The following is a 26600-nucleotide window of genomic DNA, read 5'->3' as shown; positions in this document are numbered from 1 at the left end:
CTGTGGTGGAATTATAAGTACTATTCCTTTTCCATTTAACTATATTTTCTAACTTTTTTACATGGTGAATATATATAGCTATTGCAATAACTGTGCTTTTGAATTTTCAATTAGAATAAATTTTCTATCAATAGAAAAGTTACATTTAATGCTACTACATTAGAAAGCAGAAAAATGTCAGGCCTTTAATAGCACCTTTAACCTATCTGCACCTAAGGTTTTTCTTCAGCTAAATGATGAGATGAATATCCACCTCATTAGGTTGCTCTAAGTTTTAAATGAAATACTTTGATGATATCAAATGCTTCACTCAGAATCTAGTGTGAGGACTCCTTCATACCACATTAGAGACCTGCCATGGCCTGCTGGGAGTAAATGAGCAAGGCCATCTGACCACAAAGCTGTCTGCTGAACCCAGATTCAGACAAAGCAAGGAGCCTTGATGAGATGCTGTTAAGGACATGATGATGATGAAGGTTTAGACTTTCCAAAGATGTAGACTAATGTTTCCAAATTATTTTGGTTTTATTTTCAAAGCAATTGGCAATGAAGAGCTTCAAAGTCTAGATTCAAGAAAAAACTAAAACCAGCCATGGCTGGTGTGGCTCAGTGGATTGAGTGCTGGCCTGAGAACCAAAGAGTTACCAGTTTGATTCCCAGTCAGGGCACATGCCTGGATTGCGGGCCAGGTCCCCAGTAGGGGGCACCTGAGAGGCAACCACATATTGATATTTCTCTCCCTGTCTTCCTCCCTCCCTTCCCCTCTCTCTAAAAACAAACAAACAAATATTTTTTAAAAACTAAAACAAGTTGCTAGGACAAACTCTCTGTTCAATACTTCATTTTCAAGGTGACAGATTTGATGCTGCTCCAGGAAACATGAAAAATCAATATAGCATTGTGTTTTAAAAGAAGGAAGAGCCCATACGTTATGTCATGAATGAAATGAAGAGTGTTGGTGATGAAGCTGCATACTGCTTTATCTTTTTAAATTATTTTTTAAATCCTCACCTGAGTATATATTCATTGATTTCAGAGAGAGAGGAAGGAAGAGAGAGAGAGAAAGATAGACAGACAATAGACAGACAGACATCAATCAGATATATACACCTGTACCAGGACTGAACCTGCAACCTAGGCATGTGCCCTGACTGGGGATCAAACCGAACATACAATCTTTGTGTGTGTGTGTGTGTGTGATGTATGAGATGACACTCCAACCAACTCATCTACTCAGTCAGGGTGCCAAACATTGCTTTATAATTCTACCCAGATGGATGTGGCTATACACAGAACATAAGAGCAAGAGTCAATTAAATTTTTCAATGAAGTGGATTTAGATTCATGTTTTCTTTTCAGCTCCATTCTAGTTTTTGTCTACCTTTTCATAAAATATTAGGTTCAAGTCTCAAAGAGCTATACATCCCAGTAACTGGGACATATTTTTAGATAACTGTTTTCCTATTTTTCCCATCTATAGCTAAGGGTCTCTTAAAGTCAGATAAAAAAATTAAGGACTAAAAGATGTAAGTGTGCTTTAAGGGTGAAATTAGAATTTATTTCAGTATATTTTCATCATAATCATTATTCTTGTTCTTATTATCAATAATAAAGGATTGGCCCTGACCAGCGTTGTTCAGTTGAGCACCATCCTGCAAAGAGAAAGGTTGCTGGGAATTCCCAGTCAGTGCACATGCCTGGGTTGTGGCCCAGTTCCTAGCTGGGGTGCATGTGAGAGGCAACCAATCAATGTTTCTCTCCCTATTTCTCTCCCCCTTCTCCTCTGTCTAAAAATAAATAAATAAAATCTTTAAAAAAATAATAAAGGATGGTGAGCACACTGGACAGTGTGCAACCTACCCACAGGCTTGAGATGAGAATTTATAATGCCAGAAAGGGACCAAGCACAAGTCCCATGGTATAATGCACTTGAAAAAGACTGGTCCTCTTTCTGTGGCACTGCTTTCTGGAGTCAGAAAACTAGAATGTTCTCTTGAAGACCAGGATCCTCACTACTTTTCTTCCCAATTCTTTCATCTTAAATTTGACTGTTGTCCTTTTTCTGTCTTGGCTCCATGTGGTTTGGTCCTGTCCACTTTATAAATAGCCTTGGATCCATCCCCAGTGTTACCATCTGGGCCAGAGCCACCATGGCTTTGACTCCTGACTGCCCCTCATCTTCCCAGCCTCGGATCCTTCCAACTCTTCTCCAGATAACAGCCAAAGCCCAAACTTGATCTTTTCTCTCCTCTGTTAAAAACCCTTCAGTTCCCCTCAGGATGACATTCAAAGTCTTTAACTTTATCAAAACCCTTTCTTCCCCAGTTTTAATGCCTTCTTCCAGTCACGCTAAACTTTCTTTGGAATGACAAACCTTCTCCGATTCTTAGACTTCCCTACAAGCTCCCCCACTGCCTAGGACACTCCTGCTTACTTCCTCACCTTCATAACTCCTTCTTTTCCCCAAGTCTGGACTTGGACTAAACAAATGCTCATGTCTGAACTCTCACGACCATGTCTGAACAACTCTCTGATGTGTGAAACTGTGTTAGGGGACCCTCTTCCATCATCAGTCTCTACTTTCCACATGTCACATTTAACTAGAACTTATTTTAGTTGCCATTTCCTCAACTGTGTGGTGTATATGTTACCAATATTGTTTTCTGAGATCTGCCTTAATTTTATTATATGTTTTTATTCAAAATAACATTTTTATTTTTATTTATTCAATCCATAAATATTTCCTTTATGGTTTCTTCCTTTGACTTTATTCTTTTGTTTTCCTACCCTACCATGTTTGATTTTTGGGAAATTTACTTTTGATGTATCTTGGCTTGAGAGGCCTAGAAGGAGACATGATAAACATAAGAAAATTCTCCTTCCAGGGAGAGTTCACTAAATACACTTTATTCCAAATAAAACTCAAGAATATTAATAAAATTAATCCACAGACTATGAGAAGCTGTCACCAAACTTCTTAGAATAAATAAATTAGTACTTCTAGAAAAAAATAAGTTCAAGTGATGAGTTGGTATCTGACTAATCAGGTTAGAGTTCACTGGAGGTATAAATAGAATCTGCCCATCACAAGATGACAGCCAGTGACAGGACCACTCACCTTAAGGCAGAGCCATCAGGAACCCAGCCTAAGTAAGCACACATACAACTGCCAGAGCCATCAGTCGTGTCACACAGGATGTGTGTTAAAGTCCATGGGTGTAATTTCTTAAGTGTGATTAATACAAAAAACTCACTAATTCATCCACTTCTTCCAAATATATCATATCTCGGCCATTGCAAGACCAATTAGATAAAGCTCTTTTTAAAACCTGCCTTTAATTTTTTTCAACATTTTCTTATGAAAAATTTCAAATATGTAAAAAAGGAAGACAGAACAATAGGATGATCCCCCTGCCCCACTCAATAGTCTTATTATCCAAATATAACAATGATCTACTCATGGCCAATCTTGCTTTATCTACTCCTCCCTTACCCTGCTACTCCTACCATCCAGATTATTTGGAAGTAAATCCCAAACCTCTTCCATTCCTCTATAAATATTTCAGATGAGAAAAGGTCTTTTAAGGATATTGTTTTCAATTAGTTACTGTAAAGCCTGATATATTTCTATTTAAATGATTAATTGCCATTATATTTGAAGCACTGGTGTTCAGTCCTTATATGCTCATTTCTTTTGTGCTCCCCATCCCTGTGCAATCTGGCTGCTCCACAGGAGTTATTTTTGCTAAGGGCAGGGCCTTCTTATCACACAAGTCAACGGAAACTTTTCAGTACTTATTTGGCTTCTTCCATATTTAACGCTGCCATGTCCTCTTACTGGAAGTTCTTTTTCTCCTTCGGGGACATGAATGTCTGTCACTTGTCACTCTCTTAGGGTTCTTTTGCTCTGGCTAACTTTCCATTCTATCCCCTCCTTTCCTCCCTCCTTCCCCCTTTCTCTCCTTTTTCTTTGGAGACTTTCACAATAGCAAAGATGCCCCTGCACTCAGAAAGAGAAGGCAAGCAAAGGAAGGAAATAAGCTCTCGTAAGTTCTCCCTGTCCTTTGGTGTTGGACACCTAGGGCTCAGGACTCTGGCCCAGAGGCTTTTCAAACACTGCTGCAGCTCTGCTGCCACCCAGCAGCAGAGGACCATGAACTGCCATCCTAACAAAGGCCAGTCCCTTTGTAGCTTAATAGCAATAATGCTTAAGAGCTGCTCTCGTTCCTTTTTACTGCCTTTACAAATAAATCTTTTTGGGTGAAATACATCTTTGTTACAAGTGTACAAGACACTGAAGTAGATGACTTTTCATTGAAGTGGGAAATGAAAACTACATCAAGCAGAAACATACAGAAGATCATTTTACCTCATCAAAGACCTTGGAAACAACATACTTGTCCAGAATGGGAATGTAGGTGGCGCTGTGAGGGACAGCTGTCACTGACAAGGCATCCATGATGGTGAGTTTCCTGGCAACCAAGCCATGGGTCTTGAGCCAGTTTGCTGAAGGCATTCCTGAAGAACTAGGAACATTGACTGTGACATTTAAAACTTTCAAAAAACAAAAGCATAACAATACTGTCCCAGTAAAATTAAAACACTCACTTTTGGTCATAAACTTGGCTTCCTTCTGGAGTCAATCTTTCTAATGATTTGTCATCTGGATACTCATTTGTCAGCAGGATGCTCATTTCTGTGGAAAGGGAAGTGGCAGTTGTATAATATCCTCATATGTTGGGTTTATGTCAAAACACAAGAGGATCACACATATCTCTGAGCTCAGTTGTGACTGAGGGCTAAGAAATGAGCCACATGTCAGAGAATACTGGTCTATCAGAGAGGGTTCTCAGACAAGAGTCACCTGTAGTGGATACTACAGACCAATGCATAGATAAATGTTGTGCTGTCATTGTTTCATCTTCCTCATCCCATGGCCCCTGAGATGTCTCTCCAGGGAAAATTGAGTCATACTCATTCTCTCATTCTTCAGAGAACACATTTTTAAAATGTTAAATAAGAATACCATTAACTACTGATTGTTCAATGTTGCCCTCATTAGACTCTCCCCAAATTATACAGGGAAGCTTCAATCGACATTTTAGTTTTTGATAGCTTGTTTGGTACTTTCTTATCTGTATGTAGGAAAACCAAATCTCTATTAGGTTCTATTTGGTTTTAGGTTCAAATTTTCAAATTAGCACTTGGGGGTTTTAATGTATACCCTTATATTAACTTGGAGTTATAAATGCAAGTGAAAATTAGCTCAGTAAATGCCTAATTTATCATATCCTAATCATCATATGATAAGCCCTGTAAGAACTGTGCATGGAACAGACTTCAGATATATGAAGGGTTTTTGAGACTGAGGAAAAGACATCAACTAAATCAGCACTGAAGAACAAGATTTGATTAAGCTATGACTGAGTAACAATAGGTGTGAATTTGTCACTCAGGTGCTTCTTACTACCTAGGGGATTTTGTGTGTGTGTGTGTGTGTGTGTGTGTGTGTGTAGCTGGGATTTATAATTTATCAACTATCTGAAATATAGGGAAAAGTACTACAGAATTAAACTTTTAAAAATCACTATTTTAAGAATAATGATTTTATCAACAGTAATAAAAACTGAGTGGAAACATCACATTTTCCTCATGTTTAGCCCCTAAAAGGCTGATAATATGGACCAGAGAGTGGCTCACTGGATGGTGTCACATGAATGAAGGGAAGAAAACAAACCAGCTGTGAAGTGTTAAATGTTCAAATCAAACCTTGGAGAGGCAGTGAGCATTACCACTAGCACCATGGTTACACAGGCCATGTGTCCACTATACACCCCAACACAGTAAGTGCAAGCCTCGCCCTGAGAAAACCCAGTTCACAAAAGCAGGTAGACCTAACTTAATAGAGAGTCCTGTGAAGAGAAAGCAATCTGGATCTACTTAAAAATTATTTGTTTTCCCCTAAGTATCTATACTCGGCTCTTTCAGGAGCAGACCCACTGGGCAAAGGGAGGCCAGCCTGGTCTTCCTGACATAGAGACCCTCTTGGGCTTGCCTCTGTCACGTGGAGTGTCCCAGTTGCTGGAATTGGAAAAGTCATCCTTTTTGCTGCAAGCTGAGCTCTTGAGGGTGGACATCTGGCTTCTGAGCAGGCTGGTTTTGGTTGATTCTGTGGGTATTTCAAGGAGAGGGGTTAAAGAATTTGGGAGGGAAAGAGATACTTCATTAGATGCAACTATTTCCTTGGATCTTTAAAAAAATGCAGCTTCAGTTTCCTAAACCTTGATCACAATTCTGCCACCAACTGAATGCTATGGCAATGGATCTGACACTTTTGGAGAGAAATCTGCCTCCAGAGTCATTCAGGTTGTTGGCGGAATCCATTTCTTTGCAGATGTAGGACTGAGGTCCCTGTTTCTTGGTGGGCTGTCAGCCAGAGGCCTCAATCAGCTCTGCATGGCACCCACATTTCTATACCTGTGGCCCCTCCATCTCCAAGCCAGCAATGGCACACTGAATTTCCCTCCTGCATTGTCTCTGATTTTCCATTCTGCCACCAGATGGAAAAAGCCCCTGCTTCTAAGGGCTTGTGTAAGTACATGCCACATCCCCAATAACCCTGTCTCAAGGTCAACATAACATAATCATGGGAGTGATGACTCATTATCATCACAGGTTGCAGGGTTTAGAGTGGGACATCTCTGGTAGGCTGATTTAGAAACCTGTCTACTACAGTTGCTGTCCATACCTTTATATTATTTTCTACGCTCTGTTGGATCCCTTCAACTAGCAAATGGGCACTTATCAAATACTGACATTTAGTCTGTGTGCTTTAGAGAATGAACCTGTACCAAGATATTTTGGTGAGTTTTCATATGTGATTATAGAAACTACACTAATTATAAATATGTTCTCTACTTCACAATTTAGAGGCACAAGTACCAAGGCTTTATGTAGTATTCATGAATGAAATGTGTCCTTGTTTTCAACAAGAAGGGACTAACTATCTCCCATAAGAAAATAGATGAAGTGAATAATATTTAGTAATCTGAAAATTGTCTATCTTTTGCACAGAAAGATAATATCAGTAGTCTCCATGCATGGAGATAGGAGTGTGCTATGTGCTATTTATTGTTTTTCTAGGCAGCAAAGAGGTGAGTTGTGTTTTGGTTGCCTCCGTAACAAAGAATTAAGAAGCATAAATCTTGGGAGTGATGTCTGTGAAAAAGAGGTAGATGATTCACATAGGAGAGCTGAATTCCTGCCCCTAACCACACTAGGAAAAAATTACTAGACAAAAACAACCACAAACACAGGTACACCACAATGAAAATAAAATTTTGCTCCAAAAGTCCCCAAACATAAAAACTGCACTGCTCCCAAACTCTGCAACTATTACAGTAGATTCAAGCACTTAACTGCTCCCCAAGCTCTGTGTAATCTGTCCCCACATTCTCAATTCTCTATATTAAAATAAAAACAGAATAAAAATTCATCACAGGATTGCCTATCATTAGCAATGACCCCAAATCTAAGTAAAATGGTGGAATGACAAAAGACATTAAAATGTTTAGGATGAGTAGCAAATAGTATCTTTAGCAAAACTCAGATTGATTGGAATGGGCAGGCAGGAATGGTAAAAGGGATGCAGTCACACAAGTGGCCTAGTATGGGAAGCCTCTCTGTCCCCATGGGCTTAATATATTTTTCCCTTGCACAGAGACACCAGGAGAGGCGGACAGATCATTCAAGAGGGACCAAGATATAGCAAGTGGCCCATTCTAGAAAGCCTCTTGCTCCTTCTGGGGCAAGGCTCTCCTTCCCTGCCCATGGGGACACCTGAGAGACAGTGGTGGAAAAGCCACCACAACTCTTCTCCACTGAGGGACATCTACAATCTCCAGGAATGACCTGAGGAAACTCAGGCAGCCATAGCAGGCACCAGAAGCAGCCTCAGTAACATTAGAAAACCAAGCACAAAAGTTATACCATGAAGGCTGTGAAAATTAAATTGCTCTTGGAACCTCAGCCCACAAAAACAGGCCAAGGTCTATGTGCTAACCTTGACCAGAGCATTTACTTATTAAAAGAAAAGATTTAAATAAAATCCAGAGTCCTTAATATAATATCCTGACTAAATGTTTAGAATACTATTTAAAAAAATCACCCAGAATATCAAGAACCAAGAAAATCACACAACAGAGAGAAAATACATTTTAAAAAAGATAAGAACCTCAAGTATGCAGGATAATAACAAAATATCTAACATTCATATCATCAAATCCCAAAGGGTGGTGAGAAAGAAAGTAAAACTGAGAGACCCTATTAATAAATAATAGATGAAAACTTCCCAAATTTGGTGAAGTTTTCATGTATTACTGTACAGATTCATACCATGCAGACATACCATACAGATTCATACCACAGAGACATACCATACAGATTCAAGAAGCTGAGCAAACCCCAAAAAGAATAAACTCAAAGAACTGTATGCCAAGTTTGAGTATAATTAAACATTTGAAAATTAGAAGCAAAGAAAAAATCTTGAAAGCAGCCAAAGAGAAAGGATGCATTACCTATTTGGGAATACTAGTTTGAATGACAGCAGATTTTTCTCATTAAAATGTAAGAAGCCAGAGGAAGAGGTACACTATTTCTTAACTACAGAAAGAAAAGAACTATCAACTGCAAATTCTGAATATGGCAAGTTGTCCTTCAGAAATGAAGAGAAAATAAAAATTTTTCTGGACTAAGAAAAAGCAAAAGGATTTGTGGCTATCAGATCTACCTTTACAGACTGAATACAGAAAGTTCTTCAAACAGAAAGGAAATTAAAAAAGAAGATATTTTGCAGAATCAGGAAGGAAGAAAGAACAAAAGAGAAAAATATGATATATACAATAGACTTTCCTCTTGAGATTTATAAACTATACTTGATGATTTAAATTAAAGTTATAAAACCACCTCATACTCAAAACAATGATTTAAAACTGGAGAAGGTAAAGAAATCTAAATTGAAGTAAGATCTGCACACTCCACACAAAGTGCTAAAATAATGTTGATGCTAGTACACTTTTATAAGTCACATTCATCTGTCATACTTAAAGAAATCATTACAAAAGTGACACAAAAATATACTCAAAAACAAGTGCCCATCAATAGACAAGTGGATAAAAATGTTGTGATACATATTACAATGGAATGTTACTTAGCCACGAAGAAGAATAAAATCTTACCATTTGTGACAGCCCAGATGGACCTAGAAAGTATTATTTTAAGTAAAATAAACCAGACAGAGAAAGATAAATACCATATGATATCACCTATATGTGAAATCTAAAGAACAAAATAAATGAACAAACAAAATTGAAACAGACTTGGAGATACAGAGAACAAAGTGATGGAACCCAGCAGGATGGGGTGTTGGGAAGGCAGAGTAAATAAGGGGATGGGATTAAGAAATACTAAATGGTAGCTAAAAAACCAGCATAAGGATGTAAAGTAAAGCATAAGGAATGTAGTTAACAATATTGTAATAACTATCTACAGTGCTAGGTGGACAATTGAATATAGGAAAGAACACTTTGTAACCTAGATGAATGAATGTCTATCCATTGTGCTATATGCCTGAAACTAATACCTGAATGCAAACTGTAGTAATTTAAAAAATGGGGGGGGGGGGTGGATATTTTCCTGGTCAGCCACCAGTGGGAGCAGCTGCTATGCCCAGGGACTTCCAGTCAAGATGGAGGCATAGGTAAACATGGCTCACCTCCAAACACAGCCATAGAAAAAATTACAACTAAATAACAAAACAACTAAAACCCAGAAGTATCAGAAAATTGAGCTGTATGGAAGTACAACAACCAAAGAATTAAGTCACATTTATCCAGATAGATAGCAAGGGTGGCGACATGAAGATGCGCGGAGATGCAGAGACACATAAGGAGTGGTCCCACATCCACGTGTGGTGGATAAAAATTGGGAGGGATACCTCAGGAGTGAGGGATCCCAGCACCACACCAGACCACCCAGCCCAGGGTACCAGTGTTAGGAAGATAATAAGTTCCCATAACTTCTGGCTGTAAAAATCCATGGTGGTTGGGGTGCTAGAAGAAACTGCAGGATTCTCAGGCATCTCCTCTTAAAGGGCCCACAGTGAACTTAGGAATTATGCAGATTCACTCCCTCTGGGCTCCAGCCCCAGGGCAGCAGCTGGAAGGGCACCAGTGGCATATAGCAAGAAACTGAAGTGTCTGGCATCAGGGCAAGCGCCAGGGACAGCTTCCCTCTGGACAAAACTCCAGAGGCCAGGTATTGGCCATTATCCCTTTCTGAGCTCTCCCCTACACATGGCCACAGATCAGCAACACAAATCTGAGACTCCATCGACCTGGCTCACACGGGTTACCCGGCCCTACTGATTACCTAAGGCTCTGCCCCATCCAACTTACCAGTGAGCTTTTCTACAATAGGCCAGTCTATTAAGATAGGGATTCAAAGCAGCTCTGTCTAATACATAGAAATAAGCATAGGGAGGCTTCCAAAATGAGGGAACAAAGAAATATGGCCCAAATGAAAGAACAGAACAAAACTCCAGAAAAAGAACTAAACAAAATGGAGATAAGCAATCTATCAGATGCAAAGTTCAAAACACTGGCTATTAGGATGCCCAAAGAACTCATTGGGTACTTCAAGAGCATAAAAAAGACCCAGACTGAAATAAACATGACACTAGGTGAAATAAAGAATGATTTACAGGGAGTCAACAGTGGAGCAGATGAAACTGAGAATCAAATCAACAATTTGGAATATAAGGAAGAAAAAAAAAAGACATTCAATCAAAACAGCAAGAAGAAAAAAGAGTCCCCCAAAACAAGTATAGGTTAAGAAGCCTCTGGGCTTCTCAACAATTCAAATACATCAACATTCAAATCATAGGTGTGCTGAAAAGAGAAGAAAAAGAGCAAGAAATTGAAAACTTATTTGGAAACATAAAAAAGAAAACTTCCCTAATTTGGTGAAGGAAATAGACATACAAGTCCAGGAAGCAGAGAGTCCCAAACATGTTGGGCCCAAAGAGGCCCACACCAAGACATATCATAATTAAAATGCCAAAGGTTAAAGATAAAGAGAGCATCTTAAAAGCAGCAGGAGAAAAGCAGAGTGTTACCTACAAAGGAGTTCCTGTAAGACTGTCAGCTGATTTCTCAAAAGAAACTGTGCAGACTAGAAGGGACTGGCAAGAAGTATTGAAAGTGATGAAAAGCAAAGAAGTACTCTACCCTAGATCACTCTATCCAGAAAAGATAACATTTAGAATTGAAGGGCAGATAAAGTGCTTCCCAGGCAAAATAAAGCTAAAGGAGTTTGTCATAAAGGCATTATTGTAGGAAATCTTAAAGGGACTTATTTAAGAAAAAAAGAAGATCAAAACTATGAGCATTAAAATGGCAATAATTTCACAACAGTAACAACTGAATCTAAAAAGCAAACAAGCAGAACAGAAACAGAATCATAGATATGGAAATCATTTGGAGTGTTATCATTTGGAAGGGGGAAGTGGGAGAATGGGGGAAAAGGTGGAGGGATTAAGAAGTACAAATTGGTAGGTATAGAATAGACAAGGGGATGTTAAGAACAGTATAGGAAATGGAGTAGCCAAAACACTTGTATGTATGACCCATGGACATGAACTAAGGGGGGATTGCTGGAGGGAATAGGGGTCCCCAGGTGGAGGGGACCAAAGAAGGAAAAACTGGAACAACTGTAATAGTATAATCAATAAAATGTATTTTTAAAAAACCTTACAACAGAATAAATGGGAATTTATTGTAGGTAATTACATATCAAACTGATAGCCAGAAAAGTATCTAGTAGAGAGGCTTTGACTCATAATTCACTAAACTGATTTATTGTCACACATTTTTTAAAGATACCACACACATGCACACACTACTAGTAAACCAAAATGGAGTTGTGGTTTACAACTCCATTGGAGTTTGTGGTAACTTTTTTTAAAAAAATCAAATAACCTAAGGAAAGCAAGAGAAGAGAAACAGAGAAATCAGGCCAATGAAAACAAACAGAAAATAACAAAATAACAATACCAGGTGCTAACATAATAATTTAAATGTTAATAGTCTAATTACACTAATAAAAAGACATTGGCAGAGCAGATAAAGGAACAGAATCAAACTATATGCAACATATAAGACATTTATACTTCAAGTACAACATAGGTAAATTGAACAACAAAAAAGATGGAAGAAAAGTTATGCCATGCAACTATTAATAAAAAGCTAAAGTGGCTATATTAATATTTGATAATGTAGACTTCATAGCAAAAAGAATTTACTTAACAAGGGCTCAATCCACCAGGAAGATATATAGATCCTAAATGCATACAAACAAATCAATACAGCCTTAAAATATATGAAGCTAAAACTGAGAGAGCTGAAAGGAGAGATAAATCAACAAATGTACTTGAAGACCTCATAGCCCCCCTCTCAACAACTGAGGCACAAAATCAGCAAGTGCAGAGAAGATCTGAACAACACAGCCAGCCACCAGAATCTAACTGACAAACACTCCCCTCAACAGCAGAACACACATTTTCCCAGTGCCTGTGAAACATTTATCAATATAGACTATGTATTAGTTATTCAAACAAACCTCAACTAATTTAAAAGAATTAAAATCCTATATAATATGTTCTCTGACCATAGTGGAATCAAACTAGAAATCAGTAAGACAATGACAATAGGGGAAAATCTCTAAACTCTTGGAACTTAAACAATACATTTATCAATAATCCATAAAGGAAGTCTTTGAAGGAAGTAAACATACTTAGAAATAAATGAAAACAAAACCATAACAAATCAAAATATGTGAGATGCAACTAAAACAGTACAAGGGGGAAACTGATCACACTAACTGCTTACATTGGAAATGAAGAAAGATCTGATGCCAATAATAGAATCCTAACTCAAGAAAATAGAAAACAAAAAGCTAAAGAAACTACAGGAGGCAGAACGGAGGAAACAATAAAGAACAGAAATCAATGAAACTGAATGGAGTCAACATTAGAGAAAATCAGTGAGGCAAAAAGCTGTTTGTTGTAGAGGCAATAAATCTGACAAAACCTCTAGCAAGATTGAAAAAGATAAAAGAGAGAGAGAGAGAGGGATGGAGAGAAAGAGAGAGAAGACAGACAAACACTAATGTCAGGAATAAAATAGGGAACATTACTATAGCTCTTGCAGCTATTAAAAAGGTAATAAAGGAGTACAATAAATAACTTTGCACTCATAATTTGACAACTTAGAAAAAAGAATCACTTCCTCTAAAACTACTAGCTGCCAAAACTCAACTAAAATGAAATAGACAATATTAATAGCTTTAAAACCACTTTTAAAAAGTTGAATTCTTAATGAAAAAAAAACTGGAAAAGAAATCTCAAGGCCTAAATGGCTCCATGATAATTTTATCAAATATTAAAAAAAGAACTACTCCAATTTTTTCCAGGAATAGAAGAGCATGGACCACTGATCTATGTAGAAAATGGACAAAGCATGTGCACAGACTGAAGAGGATCTAAAGATTGCAAACAAGCACATGAAAAGATGTTCAACCTCATTAGCCTTTGGGGGAATGCAAGTGAAAACCACTGTAAGATATCACACACCTATGGGTAAGTGACAACACCACTGCTGGTGAGAACATGGAGAAACTGGATCACTCCTACATTGCTGGTGATAATGGAAAATGGCACATCCACTCTGAGAAATAGTTACCATATGACCCAGCAATTGCACTCCTGGAAATTTACCTCAAAGAAATGAAACTTACGTTCATATAAGCCTTGTACATGAATGTTTATAACTGCTTTATTTGTAATATCCCCAAATGGAAAACAACCCAAATACCTTTCAACAGATGAAAGTTTAAATAAACGCTGATATATCCATATCTTGAAACACTACACAACAATGAAAAGGAATGAAGTATTGATACAAAAACTATGATGAATCTCCAGGAAAATAGAAAGTGAAAAAAGCCAATTCCTAAAGGTTATGTACTACATGACTCCATTTATATAACATTTTTGAAATGACAACTTTTTAGAAATGGAGAATTTAGTGGGTTCCCAGGCTTAGGAAAAGTAGGTGTGGTTGCACAAGAGCAACACCAAGCATCCTTGTGGGGATGGAACTATTCTGTATCTTGACAGTGGTGGTGAAAACACAAAACAACTCACCTGGTAAAATCATGCAGAACTACACACACATGCACACAAATAAACACAAGTAAAACTGAGCACACTGAGTAAAATCATGGATTGTATCAGTGTCAATATCCTGGTTACAATATTGTACTATTACATTTTGAAAATGTCACCATTGGGGGAACTGGGTGAAGGGTTGGCATACAGGATTTCTCTGTATTATTTTTTCCAATGGCATGTGAATGTACAATAATCTCAATAAAAATTTTAATGGAAAAAACACAGTTTTAAGCTTCTTTTATAACATTGCATGAGTTTAGATATATTCTTCTTTCTTGCACTGAAGGAAAACCAGCAATGAGATTCAAACCATTTTGCTCACTGATACCTGCATGGAGAACTTTCTTTTTCTGAATCTTTTCATTGGAAAGGTCCCCTGGTACTTTTGACATTTTTAGGGAAGACACCTGTGATGCTTCAACATCAGAGTGAGGATCTGCACATTTTTCTGGAGGTGAAACCAAGGAACAGATTTCTTTTTGATGCCTGTTTTGAGTTAGATAAAAAAAAGTAGACAAAAAAAGAAAGAACAAAAAGAAAAAGAAAGGGGAAAACATAAAATTTCCATTATGAAGGCAGGGCTGGATCAATAGTCATATTGAAAGCTGCAAACTTAAAGAAGTGAGCCACCCCCTCATTTAGGTAATGCATAAGGATAGCCCTTGATTCCTGCCCCACGCAGGAGAGTAGACAAGGACACAGATCTGGAGTCATTAGATAAGGCTCCCATCACAGCTCTAGTCTTTCCTGGCTGTGTGAGTCAGTGAAGTTGCTCAATACTCTTCTAAACTTTGTCATTTTCTTCATCAATCAACTGGAAAACTTTAGCTGTGCTTTGGCCACATGGGGCTGATGTGAGGATTAATATGAGAAGATCTGGTTATAAACCAGAACATGTCACAGAAACCCATTTATCCAACCAAAGGGTTGGACAACCAACTCTTATAAAACCATAAGAGGGAAACTCCTGCCTTGGAGCCCCTGTGCCAGCACTAGATCACAGAAAAACATTCTGGTGAAGCTCTGGCACCAGGAGAGACCTCAGAAATTCCCCACTATTTTCCCAGACATACCTTCTCTGAAGCTCTAAACCCAGTGGACACAGAAAGTTTCCAGAACAGTCTCCTCTCCAACAATGAATAGGTAACACCTCCCTCCTTCACTCCCACCCTCCGCATGCCAGTGCCTACTTCCATAGAGCACCCACCCAATGTCCATAGTCCTTTGTGTGTCCCCCACCACACCATGTGTGATGTGACAGAAGGGACCAGGCTTACATTTACTTGGGCTTCCCAGTTTTCCCGGCTCCTGAGTTATACTCAATAAATATTTGAAAAAAGAAGGAAGGTAGAGGACATTTAGGGAATATTTTTTCAGCTGGTATAAAACTTGAACAAGGCAATTTGTTTTCAACTGGAGCTAAATTGGTGAATAGCTTTTCCTAATATTGTTATGTTACAAGAAGTATAGAAGCATGATATCTATAGAATGAGGTATGGTGTTTACTCTTTCCTTTATATTAATTCAGAGATCTTATTATGTGCCAGGCATTCTCTCATTTAATCCATCCAACAATTCTATGACTACCATTATTCCCATGTTACAGATGAGGAAACAGACTCAGCGAGGTTAAGTAACATGCAGTGGTAGGAAGCCTGGAATAAAACACTTGTCCACTTGACTCTGAAACCTGCCTCTTTCAGCCCCTAAAACAAGAAATGTAATAAAACTAGAATGCATTCACTACTTAATCAATTGCAAGTACAGTTAAATGACCAAGCCAACTTCCAGAGATTTCAGTGTAATTAAACTAGGGGACAAGGACAGTTGAGGTAATGGCTGAAAGCACAGAGAAGGTGATTTACACTGAAGTGCTGCCAATTTACTTGATTCTTAATTTAATTGTTCAAATTTTCTCAATTTAGAAGATGTACCTGAGCTTTCCCAAACAAGTATTTAAAAAATAATGTGATAAAAATCTCTTTTTTAAAGATCCCCGGAATAGCATTTATCTTGCTGTACTGATTCTGTGCTCATACCCTGCTCCCAGCCCATGTTAATGCTTATTTTGCTAATAGGATGATAGTGAATTTTGATAGAGGATTTTGCTATTACACTTTTAAATAAAAAAATCCTCCTGATAAAGTATTAATATGAAGCTGTGATACTTCAATATCTGTACAATGCTAAATCATTTTAGTAAGATTTGACATTTTCTGAATGTTGGGGTGGTTTTGATTTTTTGTTTAAAAACTACTAACTAGAAAAGTATCAGAATACACAGCAAGAAAAGAATCAAGAAATTATCTATCATTTCAAAGGTGAGGAAACTGAGACCCACAGCAATGAATAGGACTGGAGAGAAGGTATGAATTTGCCAACGTCCAGACTGAAATCCAGACCTTGGACCTCCTGGGCCCTGAGTCAGGTCTCCTTCACCGCACATACACCTCCTCTGCTCTGTCACTGCCGGGGCTGGCGGCATGTTTACATCAGGTTCAGATAAAGCCAGCTCTACTTTTAGGTGCCATGGAAGGAATTCAGAGCTTACTTATCAAGGTGAACATGTGGCCTCCTTAAGCCAGTTGTCATTAAATTATTAGATTATAAATCTTCTTTGCTTAAAAATCCTAAAGTAATCATACTGTGTGATTCTTTCTCAAAGAAATATCACAAAGCATTGCAGAAGGAAAAAGTGTCAAGGAGAGGGCGCAGAGCATCGGAGAAGACCGCAGTGAAGGGGTCAGGCAGTCTGGCATGCTTACTTGTCTCCTTCCTTTTCACCGTTGTACCACCAGTCCATGATCAAGGACTCAGAATAAAGGTTTTGCATTTTCTCCAGATCACTGTGTCCTTGTTCCATTTCCTTAATTAAAAGAGTGAGATCTTCATTCTGCCAAAATGAGATGTGAATACACTATGAGATTGTATATGAGTTCACACTGCGAACATTTATTTTTTAAAAGGTTTTATTTATTTATTTCAGCAAGAGGAGAAGGGAGAAGAAAAAGAGGAGAGAGAAACATTTGTGTGAGAGAGAAACATCAATTGGTTGCCTCTTGCATGCACCCCAACCGGGGAACAGGCCCAAAACCCAGAAATGTGCCCTGACTGAGAAAGATCTGGCCACCTTTTGTTTTGTGGGATGACGCCCAACCAACTGAGCTACACCAGTCAGGGACACACTGCAACATTTCTAACACAAAACCAAGTGTATCAGGAAAAGAAGAATCCAAAGAACATGCAGTTCTTACATTATTCCATTTTTAAACAGCTTTGTGAGGTATAATTTACATACAATCAGTGGAATGCGTGGAAATGTACCATTGGAATAGTTTTGACATTCACACCTGTGAAATCATCATTGCAATCAAGACAATAAACATATCCATCATCCCCAAAAGTTTCCTCATGCTGCATTAAAAATCTGTTCTCCCCCACCGCAAAACCCCTCCATCCCAAGTAACTACTCATCTGCTTTCTGTCACTATACATTAGTTTACTTTTCTAGCATTTTATATCAATGGGATCATAAAGTACATATTCTTTTTTGCTAGCTTCCTTCACTCATATAATTATTTTAAGATTCACTCATGTAGCATGAATCAATAAAGAATTCATTTTTATTGCTCAGTAGTATTATATTGTATATTAAATACCAACATTTAATCACCTATATTTGGACATTTGAATTGTTTCAAGCTTTGGGCTATTATATGAACACTTGTGTACAAGGCTTTGTATGGACACTTGCTTTCATTTTTGGGGGGAAATTATCTAGGAGTAGAATGGTTGGATCATATGACGGGTGATGTGAAACTTTTAAAGAAACTACTAAACTCTTTTCCAGAATGACTGTACTAGTAGCTAGTAATGCATGAGTGTTCTAGTTCCTCCACATTCTTGCAAATACTTGGTGTGGCCAATCATTTTACTTTTACCCATTCTCACAGCTGGGCAATGGTATCTCACTGTGGTTTTCATTTGTATTTTCCCTAATGATTAATAATGTTAAGCATTTTTCATGTTCTTATTTGCCATGCATATATCTTCTTTGGTAAAATATCTGCTCAAATATTTTGTCCATTTTTTAAGTTACCTTATCATTGAGTTTTTAGAGATATTTATATATTTTGGATGGAAGTCCTTCATTAGATATACAATTTGAAGATAATTTCTTACAGTTTACAATTTGTCTTTTTTTAAATTGCTGTTCAATTACAGTTGTCCCAATCCCTCCCATTGCTCTCCCCTGCCCTCTCCATACCCCCACCCCCTGTTCCCACAGTCAATTCCCACCCTGTTATCCTGTCCTTGGGTCCTTTATACATGTTCCTTTATTTAACCCTTCCCCTACTTTCCCCTGTTATCCCTCTCCCTCCTCCCCTCCAGTCACTGTCAATTTGTTCTTTATTTCCACATCTCTGGTTCTATGTTGCTCTTTTGTTTGTTTTGTTGATTAGGTTCCACTCATAAGTGAGATCATATGGTATCTGTCTTTCACTACCTGGCTTTTTCACTTAGTATAATACTCTCCAGTTCCATCCATACTGTTGTGAAGGTTTTTTTTTTTTAAGGTTTTATTTATTTATTTTTAGGGAGAGGGGAAGGGAGGGAAAAACAGAGGGAGAGAAACATCAATGTGTGGTTGCCCCTCACACGACTCCCCTACTGGGGACCTGGCCTGAACCCAGGCATGTGCCCTAGACTGGGAATCAAACCAGCAACCCTTTGGTTTTCAGTCTGGGCAGAGATCTACTGAGCCACACCAGCCAGGGCAGATTTATCTGTTTTGACTCCCTGTCTTTGTGGTGTGATCTTCTGTGGTAGGAGACTTGTGGGAAACTCAGTGGTGCAGTCTCCTTAATCACCTGGGCTTGATGCTCTCAAACTGCCCTTTGTCTTTTATGTGGGCTCTCTGGTTGCAATAGAGCTTTGATTGTTGCTGGGTTGTTCTTTGATGGGATCATCCCTCTGGCTGACTGTCTGAGAGTCACTCTGCCCTTCACATCATGTATACTATTGTACAGGGGCTACCTGAACAAGAATCAAACAGCCCAGGAAACAGACCCACTCCCTCAATGATAACCCCCACCCATAATTACATTATCAACAGCCAATGCACCAATATTAATAAAGGTGTTAAGAGATGAAGACTATTATAAGAGAGGAAAATGAATACGAGATGACTAATGAAACAAAAAAAAATTTTTGAGGGTAGAGGGAGGGACAATAATAAGAGTAGGGAATAGAGACAAAGCAAAGCAGGAAAAAAATAAAATTTATTTTGTAAATAAAAATGGGAGGAGGGAAGTGGAATGGAGTAAGAGAGGAAAAGTGTGTAGTATTAGGTTAAAATGAAAATTTAAAGAAAAATATATATTTGTATATATCTAGTGAGATAAAAAATAGATAACCACGACCACAACAACATATATATATATATACACATATACACATACACACACACACACACACACACACACACACACGTATACATGTATAAACTAATATGGACCTAATTGCAGTAAAAGCTGCACCATAGAAATAATAACCAATGAGCTAAGAAGTATATATAGGTGGAATGGGAATAAGGGGGCAAAAGGAAAGAAAGAAGAGCTTAAAAGACGTCTAGAGGAAAGAGAAGTTATTTTGAAAGTATAAAGGGAGAAGGAATGCTAACAATATTTTCTCTGCCTCTGAATTTTGGTTAGCAACGATGCTGCATCCTACCCACATGCACTGGTCTGTGGGCCCAGGTCCCTGCCAAGCCTTGGGAACCTCTCAACTCCCCTTTTAAAAGAGGTTCTCTATGACCCCCACACTGTAGTGAGGGTCCCTGGGGTCCTGTTCTCCATGTGCGCCCTCTCCCTGCAAATCACAGTCTCTCACAGTCAATTCTGGCCTCCTCCTTACACGGCCTCTGACAATTTTAGATAAAGTTTCTCTCTGAATCTTTCCCTGATAGCATTGGGAAGATCCACTCAGGTCTACTATAATACAAGGTGATAATGGCATGGTGTCCCTGCTCCCTCCAGAGGTCTTCTGCCTCAGGCCTTCCTGTTCCTGTTGTGCAGTTTCTGAAGCCCACACCTCCTAGGCCTTTTCTTGCCATCCCAGTAGCTCACAGATCCTAAGCCAATCTACAGCACCTCCCAACTCTGTGCAGCCAGCAGTGCTGGGCTGGGCAGCAGTGGTGGTCTGCTGAGAAAGCCCAGGCCAGCAGGCACCCTGCAGGCAGGTGGTTCCTGTGTACTACTACGCACTCCCCACACTCTTGTCCACATACGCTCTCACTCACAGATGCTTTCACTCACACTCTGCTCTATGTTCTGACTTTAGATCCAGTCTGTGTCTGAGCACCAAGGATTGGAGCTGCCTGCTATTATGTCGCCATCTTAGATCTCTCCCAATTTGTCTTTTCATGATTCTAGCATTGTCTTTTAAATAGAAGTTTTTAATTTTGATGTCTAATTTATCAATTTGTTCTTATATGAATCATGCTTTTCAAATCCTATTAAAATATTTTTTGTCTAATATGACAAAGGCTTTTTTATATGTTTTCCCCTAGAAGGAGAGAAATATAGGCTTCATATTTAGGTCCATGAATCCTTTGCAGTTAATTTTTGAATAAGGTGTGAGGTATGGCTCAAAGTTCATTTTTTGCGTATGGATATCCAACTTTTCCTACATCATTTCTTTCTTTTAAATTATATTTTACTGTTTATGCTGTTACAGTTATCCCAATATTCCCCCCTTTGGCCCCTCTACCCAGGACATCCCTTACTCCCTCAGGCAATGCCCACGCCATGGGTCATGCATATATGTTCTTTGGCTACTCTATTCCCTATGTTGTACTTTACATTCCCATGACTATTCTGTAACTACCAATTTGTACTTCTTAATCTCACCTTTTTCACCCATGCCCTGACCCCCCTCCAATGTGGCAGCCATCATAATGTTCTCTGTAACTATGATTCTGTTTCCATTCTTCTTGTTCATTTATTTCGGGTATTTTTAGATTCAATTGTTGATAGATATGTATTTATTGTCATTTTATTGTTTATATTTTTGATCTCCTTAAAGAAGACCCTTTGAAATTTCATATAATACTGATTTGGTGGTGATGAACTCCTTTAGCCTTTTCTTGTCTGGGAAGCTTTTTATCTGTCTGATTCTAAGTGACAGCTTTGCTGGGTAGAGTAATCTTGGTTGTAGGTCCTTGGTTTTCATCACTTTGAAAATTTCTTGCCAACCCCTTGTGGCCTGCAAAGTTTCTTTTGAGAAATCAGTTGACAGTCTTATGGGAGCTCTCCTGTAGGTAACTAACTGCTTTTCTTTTGCTGCTTTTAAGATTCTCTCTTTATCTTAACCTTTGGCATTTTATTTATGATGTGTCTTGGTGTCAGCCTCTTTGGATTCATCTTGTTTGGGACTCTCTTCCTGGACTTGTATGTCTTCCTGGACTTGTATGTCTATTTCCTTCACCAAATTAGGAAAGTTTACTGGCATTATTTTTTCAAATAGGTTTTCAATTTCCTTCTCTCTCTCTCTTCTTCTGGTACCTGCATGATGAAAATGTTGGTACTCTTAAAGTTGTTCCTTACACTCTCCTCATTTTTTTGAATTTTTTTTTCTGTTCTGATTGGGTGTTTTTTGCTTCTTATATTCCAAAATGCTGCTTTGATTCTTGGCTTCATCCATTCTAATGTTTATTCCCCATAAACTGTTCTTTGTTTTAATTAGTGTATCCTTTGTTTCTGACTGGATCTTTTTTATGCTGTTGAAGTTCTCATTAAGTTCATTGAGCATCCTTATAACCACTGTTTTGAACTCTACATCTATTAGGTTGCCTGACTCCATTTTGTTTAGTTCCTTTTTGGAGATTTGCTCTGTTCTTTCATTTGGGCCATGTTTCTTTGTCTCCTCATTTTTGCAGCCTCCCTGTGCTTGTTTCTATGTATTAAGTAGAACTGCTACATCTCCCAGCGTTGGTAGAGTGACCTGATATATATAGTAGGTATCCTGTAGGGTCAATGGCACCATCTCCTCTATTACCCAAGCTGGGTACTCAAGGTATGCTCATCATGTCAGCTGTGTGCACCCTCCTGTTTAGTTGAGCCTTGACTGCTGTTGACATATTCAAGATCAGTCACTGCCTGTGTTCTGCCTGGTGTCACACAGCATAAGCTACAAAGTGATCTGCAGATGGATGCTACTTGTGCTGGGGTTGGAGATGCCCAGGCAAGGCCAAGCCATGAACCAAGGCCTGTTGCTGCTAGCACCAGGCCTGGGGTGACTTAGTGAGAGGTATGGGGCTCACTGAAGCCAGATGCTGCTTGTTTGATAGAATTTAGGAAAATCTGAAGCATGGGCCTAGACAAGCCATTCTATAGAAAAGCCACTGGAAACTGCTTGGACCTGAAAGTTGGGTGGGGCAGGGCCTGTGGGAATCACCAGGTTGGGGAAATCAGTGTGAGCCAGGTTGACAGAGTCTCAGATATGATCTTTGCCTGCTAGCTCTGTGGCTCTGTGGGGGAAAGGCTCAGAAAAGGAACAATGGCTTCCATCAGCACATCTGTCAGGGAGAAAGCTTCCTTCCAGCTGTTGTCCTGATGCCAGACACTTCATTTTCTCCCCATACATCTCTGGTGCTTTTCAATCTGCTGCCCTTGCCCTGGAGCTCAGAGGAAGGGAGTCTGAGTATGTCTGTGAATACCCTTTAAGAGGATCTGCCAGGGAGTCCAGCAGTTTCTGTCTTCCACAGCCTCAATCCCCACTGGTTTTTACAGCCAGAATTTATGGAGACTTATCTTCCTGGCACTGGAAGCCTGGGATGGAAGACCAGTGTGAGGCTGGGACCCCTCACTCCTAAGATATCCCCCGGATTTTTATCTGCCACACATGGGTGTGGAACTAGTTTGTTTTGCGTCTACACCCCTTCTACCAGTATCTGTGTAGTTTATTCTTTAATTCCATAGTTGCAGGATTTCCATTCAGTTCAATTTCTGATGGTTCTGAATGATGGTTGTTCTATAGTTTAGTTTTAAGTTTGATGTGGTTGTGCGAGGGGTCAAACCATGTTTACCTATGCTGCCATCTTGACTGGAAGTTCCTACACCACTTCTTGAAGAAAAAAAAATATAACTATTCTTTCTTCACTGAATTGTCTTTGCATCTTTTTTGAAAATCAGTTGTTCATATGAGTGTTTGTCTATATATGGTTTCTCTACTGTGTTCCATTGATCTGTATATCAATCTTAACATTAATACAACACTGTTTTGATTACTATAGCATTATTATAAGTCTTGAAATCAGGTAGTATTAGTTACCAACTTTGTTTTTCTTTTTCTAAGTTGTTTGGCTATTCTAAATCCTTTTCATTTCCATAGAATTTGTTTGTTAATTTTTACAAAAAATATATTGGTATTTTGATTGGTATTTTGAGAGCAATGAGTCTATAGACCAATTGAAAGGGAATGAACATCTTAATATTGTCATATCTTTTGGCCCATGAACAAGATATATCTCTCAGTAACATTGTTCAGTTTTCAATGTGCACGTCTTTCACATACTTTGGTAGATTTTTCCCTACATATTTAATATTTTTGATGCTAGTGTAAATAATTTTTATTTATTTTTATTGTTTTTGTTAATAGCTAGAAACAAAATTCATTTTTTGTATATTAAGTTTGCATCCTACATTCTTGCTAAATTAACTTTTTGTTCCTGTAGCTTTTTTGTATATTCCATTGAACTTTCTGCATAGATAACTATGTTGAATGAAAATACAGTTTCACTTCATTTTTTTGAATCTATATGCTTTCCCCAGTTCATCCCTGACCCTGTTTTATTGCACTGACTACAACCTCTATTACACTGTTGAATAAGTATGGTGAAAGCAGACATCCTTGTCATTTTCCTGCTATTGAGGGAAAAGCATACAATCTTTTACCACTGAAGTATAATGTTAGCTATAGGTTTTTCACAAGATACCATTTATCAGATTGAGGAAGTCCATTCTATTCATATTTTACTGACAGCTTTTATTAGAAATGCATGTTGGATTTTGTCAAAGCTTTTTCTGTATAAATTGATTGTAAAGTTGGTTTTTAAGGTATTTAATATGGTTAATTGCATCAACCATGCATTTCTGGAGTAAGCTCAACTTAGTAGTTAAACATTAGAGTTTTAATATATATTTTTATTTCAATTTTCCAAATTTTGTTTAAAAATTTTGTGTCTATATTCATGAGTGATATTAGCCTATAAATTTTTATAATATATTTTTGATGTTTGGTATCAGATTAATGCTAGCCTCATAGAATGAGTTGGAAAGTATTCTTTTCATTAAATTTTCTGAAAGAGTTTCTGTAGAATTGATATTATCTTGATACAAATCAGCAGTGAAGTCATCCAGTACTGGTCTTCTTTTCAAAAAAGGTTTTTAATTACAAATTCAGTATTTTAAATAGATGTAAGGTTGTTCAGGTTTTCTATTCTTGAGAGAGTTTTGGTAATATGTATCTTTTAAGCAATTGATCATCTAATCTTTGATGTAAATTTATTATTTTTGTATTACCAGTAAATTGTCTTATCTTTTTTAAATTAAAATTTTTATTTCCACATAACTGTAGATTCACATGCATTTGTAATAAATAATACAGAGAGATCCCATATACTCTTCACCCAAAATGGTGAACATCTTGAAAATCAATAATAGAATATCACAACAAGGATATTGGAATGGATAAAATCCACCAATCATATTCAGATTAGCCAATTTTACTTGTCCTAATTTGTGTGTGTATATTTAGTTGTATACAATATGCTCACCTGTGTAGGTTTGTACATTTGCCACTACAGTCAAGCCACTGAACAGTTCCATCATCACAAGAAGGCCTCATGTTGCTTTTTTGTAACCATATGCGCCTTCCTCTCTCCTTCTCACATCTTTCCTAAACCTTAGCAACCACTAATTTGGTGTCCACTTACAAAGTTTTGTCATTTCAAAAATCATTATACAAATGGAATCATACAGTACATAACTTTTTAAGATTGGCTTTTTCCCTGAGCATAATTGCCCAGAAATTCATACAAGTTGTGGCACATATCAATAATTCATTTCTTTTATTACTGAGTAATATTGCAGAATATGGACATGTCATGTTGATTTAACCATTCATCTGCTGAAGGATATCTGGGTTGTTTTGTGTTCCTGTCTAATAAAAATAAAGTCATTATTGGCATTCAAGTACAGGCTTTTATGTGAATGAAAGTTTTTATTCTATGAAAAATATGTCTAAGAGAGCAAATATTGGATCATATAGTAATTAAATATTAGTTTTGAAGGCAATTGTCAAACTTTCCCAGAGTGGCTGTGACATTTTGCATCCCTAGGAAAAATTACATACAACTGTATTAATAATTTGGTTTCTCCTCATCCTTGCCAGCACTCAATTTTGTTACGGTTTTTCATTTTAGCCATTCTGATTGACAGGCACTGGTATTTCATGGCAGTTTAATTTGCATTCCCCTAATGGCCAATGAGTTGAACACCTTTTCATATGCTTATTTGCCATTCATATGTACTTTTCAGTGAAATGTCAGTGCATGTATTTTGCCCGTTTTCTGATTGGATGATTTGGTTTTTACTGCTGAGTTTTTAGAGATTCTCATACATTCTAGATACTAGGCCTTTGTCAGAGATGTTGTTTGCAGATACTTTCTCCAAGTCCACAGACTATCTTTTCATTCTCCTAACAGAGTCTTTCACAGAATAAAAAGTTTTAACTTTGATGAGGTCTAATTTATCAGTACTTTCTTTTTTTCTTTCTTTATTGTATTTTTCCATTACCATTTGCTCCCCTTAAACCCTCCTCGCCCACACAATCGCCACACTGTTGTCCATGTCCATGAGTTCTTTTTCTTTTTTGCTCAATCCCTCCATCATTTACCTTCCACCCACCACCCTTAGCTGTCATCCTGCTCTCTATCTATGAATCTGTCTCTATTTTGCTTGTTAGTTTGTTCAGTTTGTTCATTTGATTCCATGTATGAGTGAAGTCATGCTTTCTTTCATAGATCATGGTTTTGGTGTCAAGAGTAAAACTTCTCTGCCTAGCCTGATGTCCTCAAGATTTTTTTCCTTATATTTCTTCCCAGAAGTTTTATAGTTTTACATTTAAGTCAGTGCTTCATTTTGAGTTAATATCTGCACAAGTGAGATGTAGCTTGAGGTTCATTATTTTGCTTACGAATGTCCAGTTGCTCCAACCATTTGTTGAAAAGTCTCTCCTTCCTCTAGTTTTT

The 26600-nt window shown here is 37.9% G+C and overlaps 1 protein-coding gene across 1 annotated transcript in view; it reads right to left on the bottom strand.

The window, feature by feature from the left end:
* VWA3B (von Willebrand factor A domain containing 3B) overlaps positions 1-26600 on the bottom strand; it is a 204174-nt gene that overhangs the window by 43790 nt on the left and 133784 nt on the right. The window contains exons 15-19 of the mRNA XM_045826975.1: positions 17053-17180; positions 14616-14773; positions 6056-6169; positions 4609-4696; positions 4370-4526 (exon numbers count right to left, since the gene is read on the bottom strand). Of these exons, the coding sequence (XP_045682931.1) occupies positions 4370-4526; positions 4609-4696; positions 6056-6169; positions 14616-14773; positions 17053-17180 (645 nt within the window). The remainder of the gene's footprint in view (positions 1-4369; positions 4527-4608; positions 4697-6055; positions 6170-14615; positions 14774-17052; positions 17181-26600) is intronic.

Source organism: Phyllostomus hastatus, unplaced genomic scaffold (assembly GCF_019186645.2).
Source record: "Phyllostomus hastatus isolate PE091 unplaced genomic scaffold, TTU_PhHast_1.1 phas_scaffold_78, whole genome shotgun sequence".
Lineage (NCBI taxonomy): Eukaryota > Metazoa > Chordata > Mammalia > Chiroptera > Phyllostomidae > Phyllostomus > Phyllostomus hastatus.
This window is presented reverse-complemented; position numbering and strand designations above follow the sequence as displayed.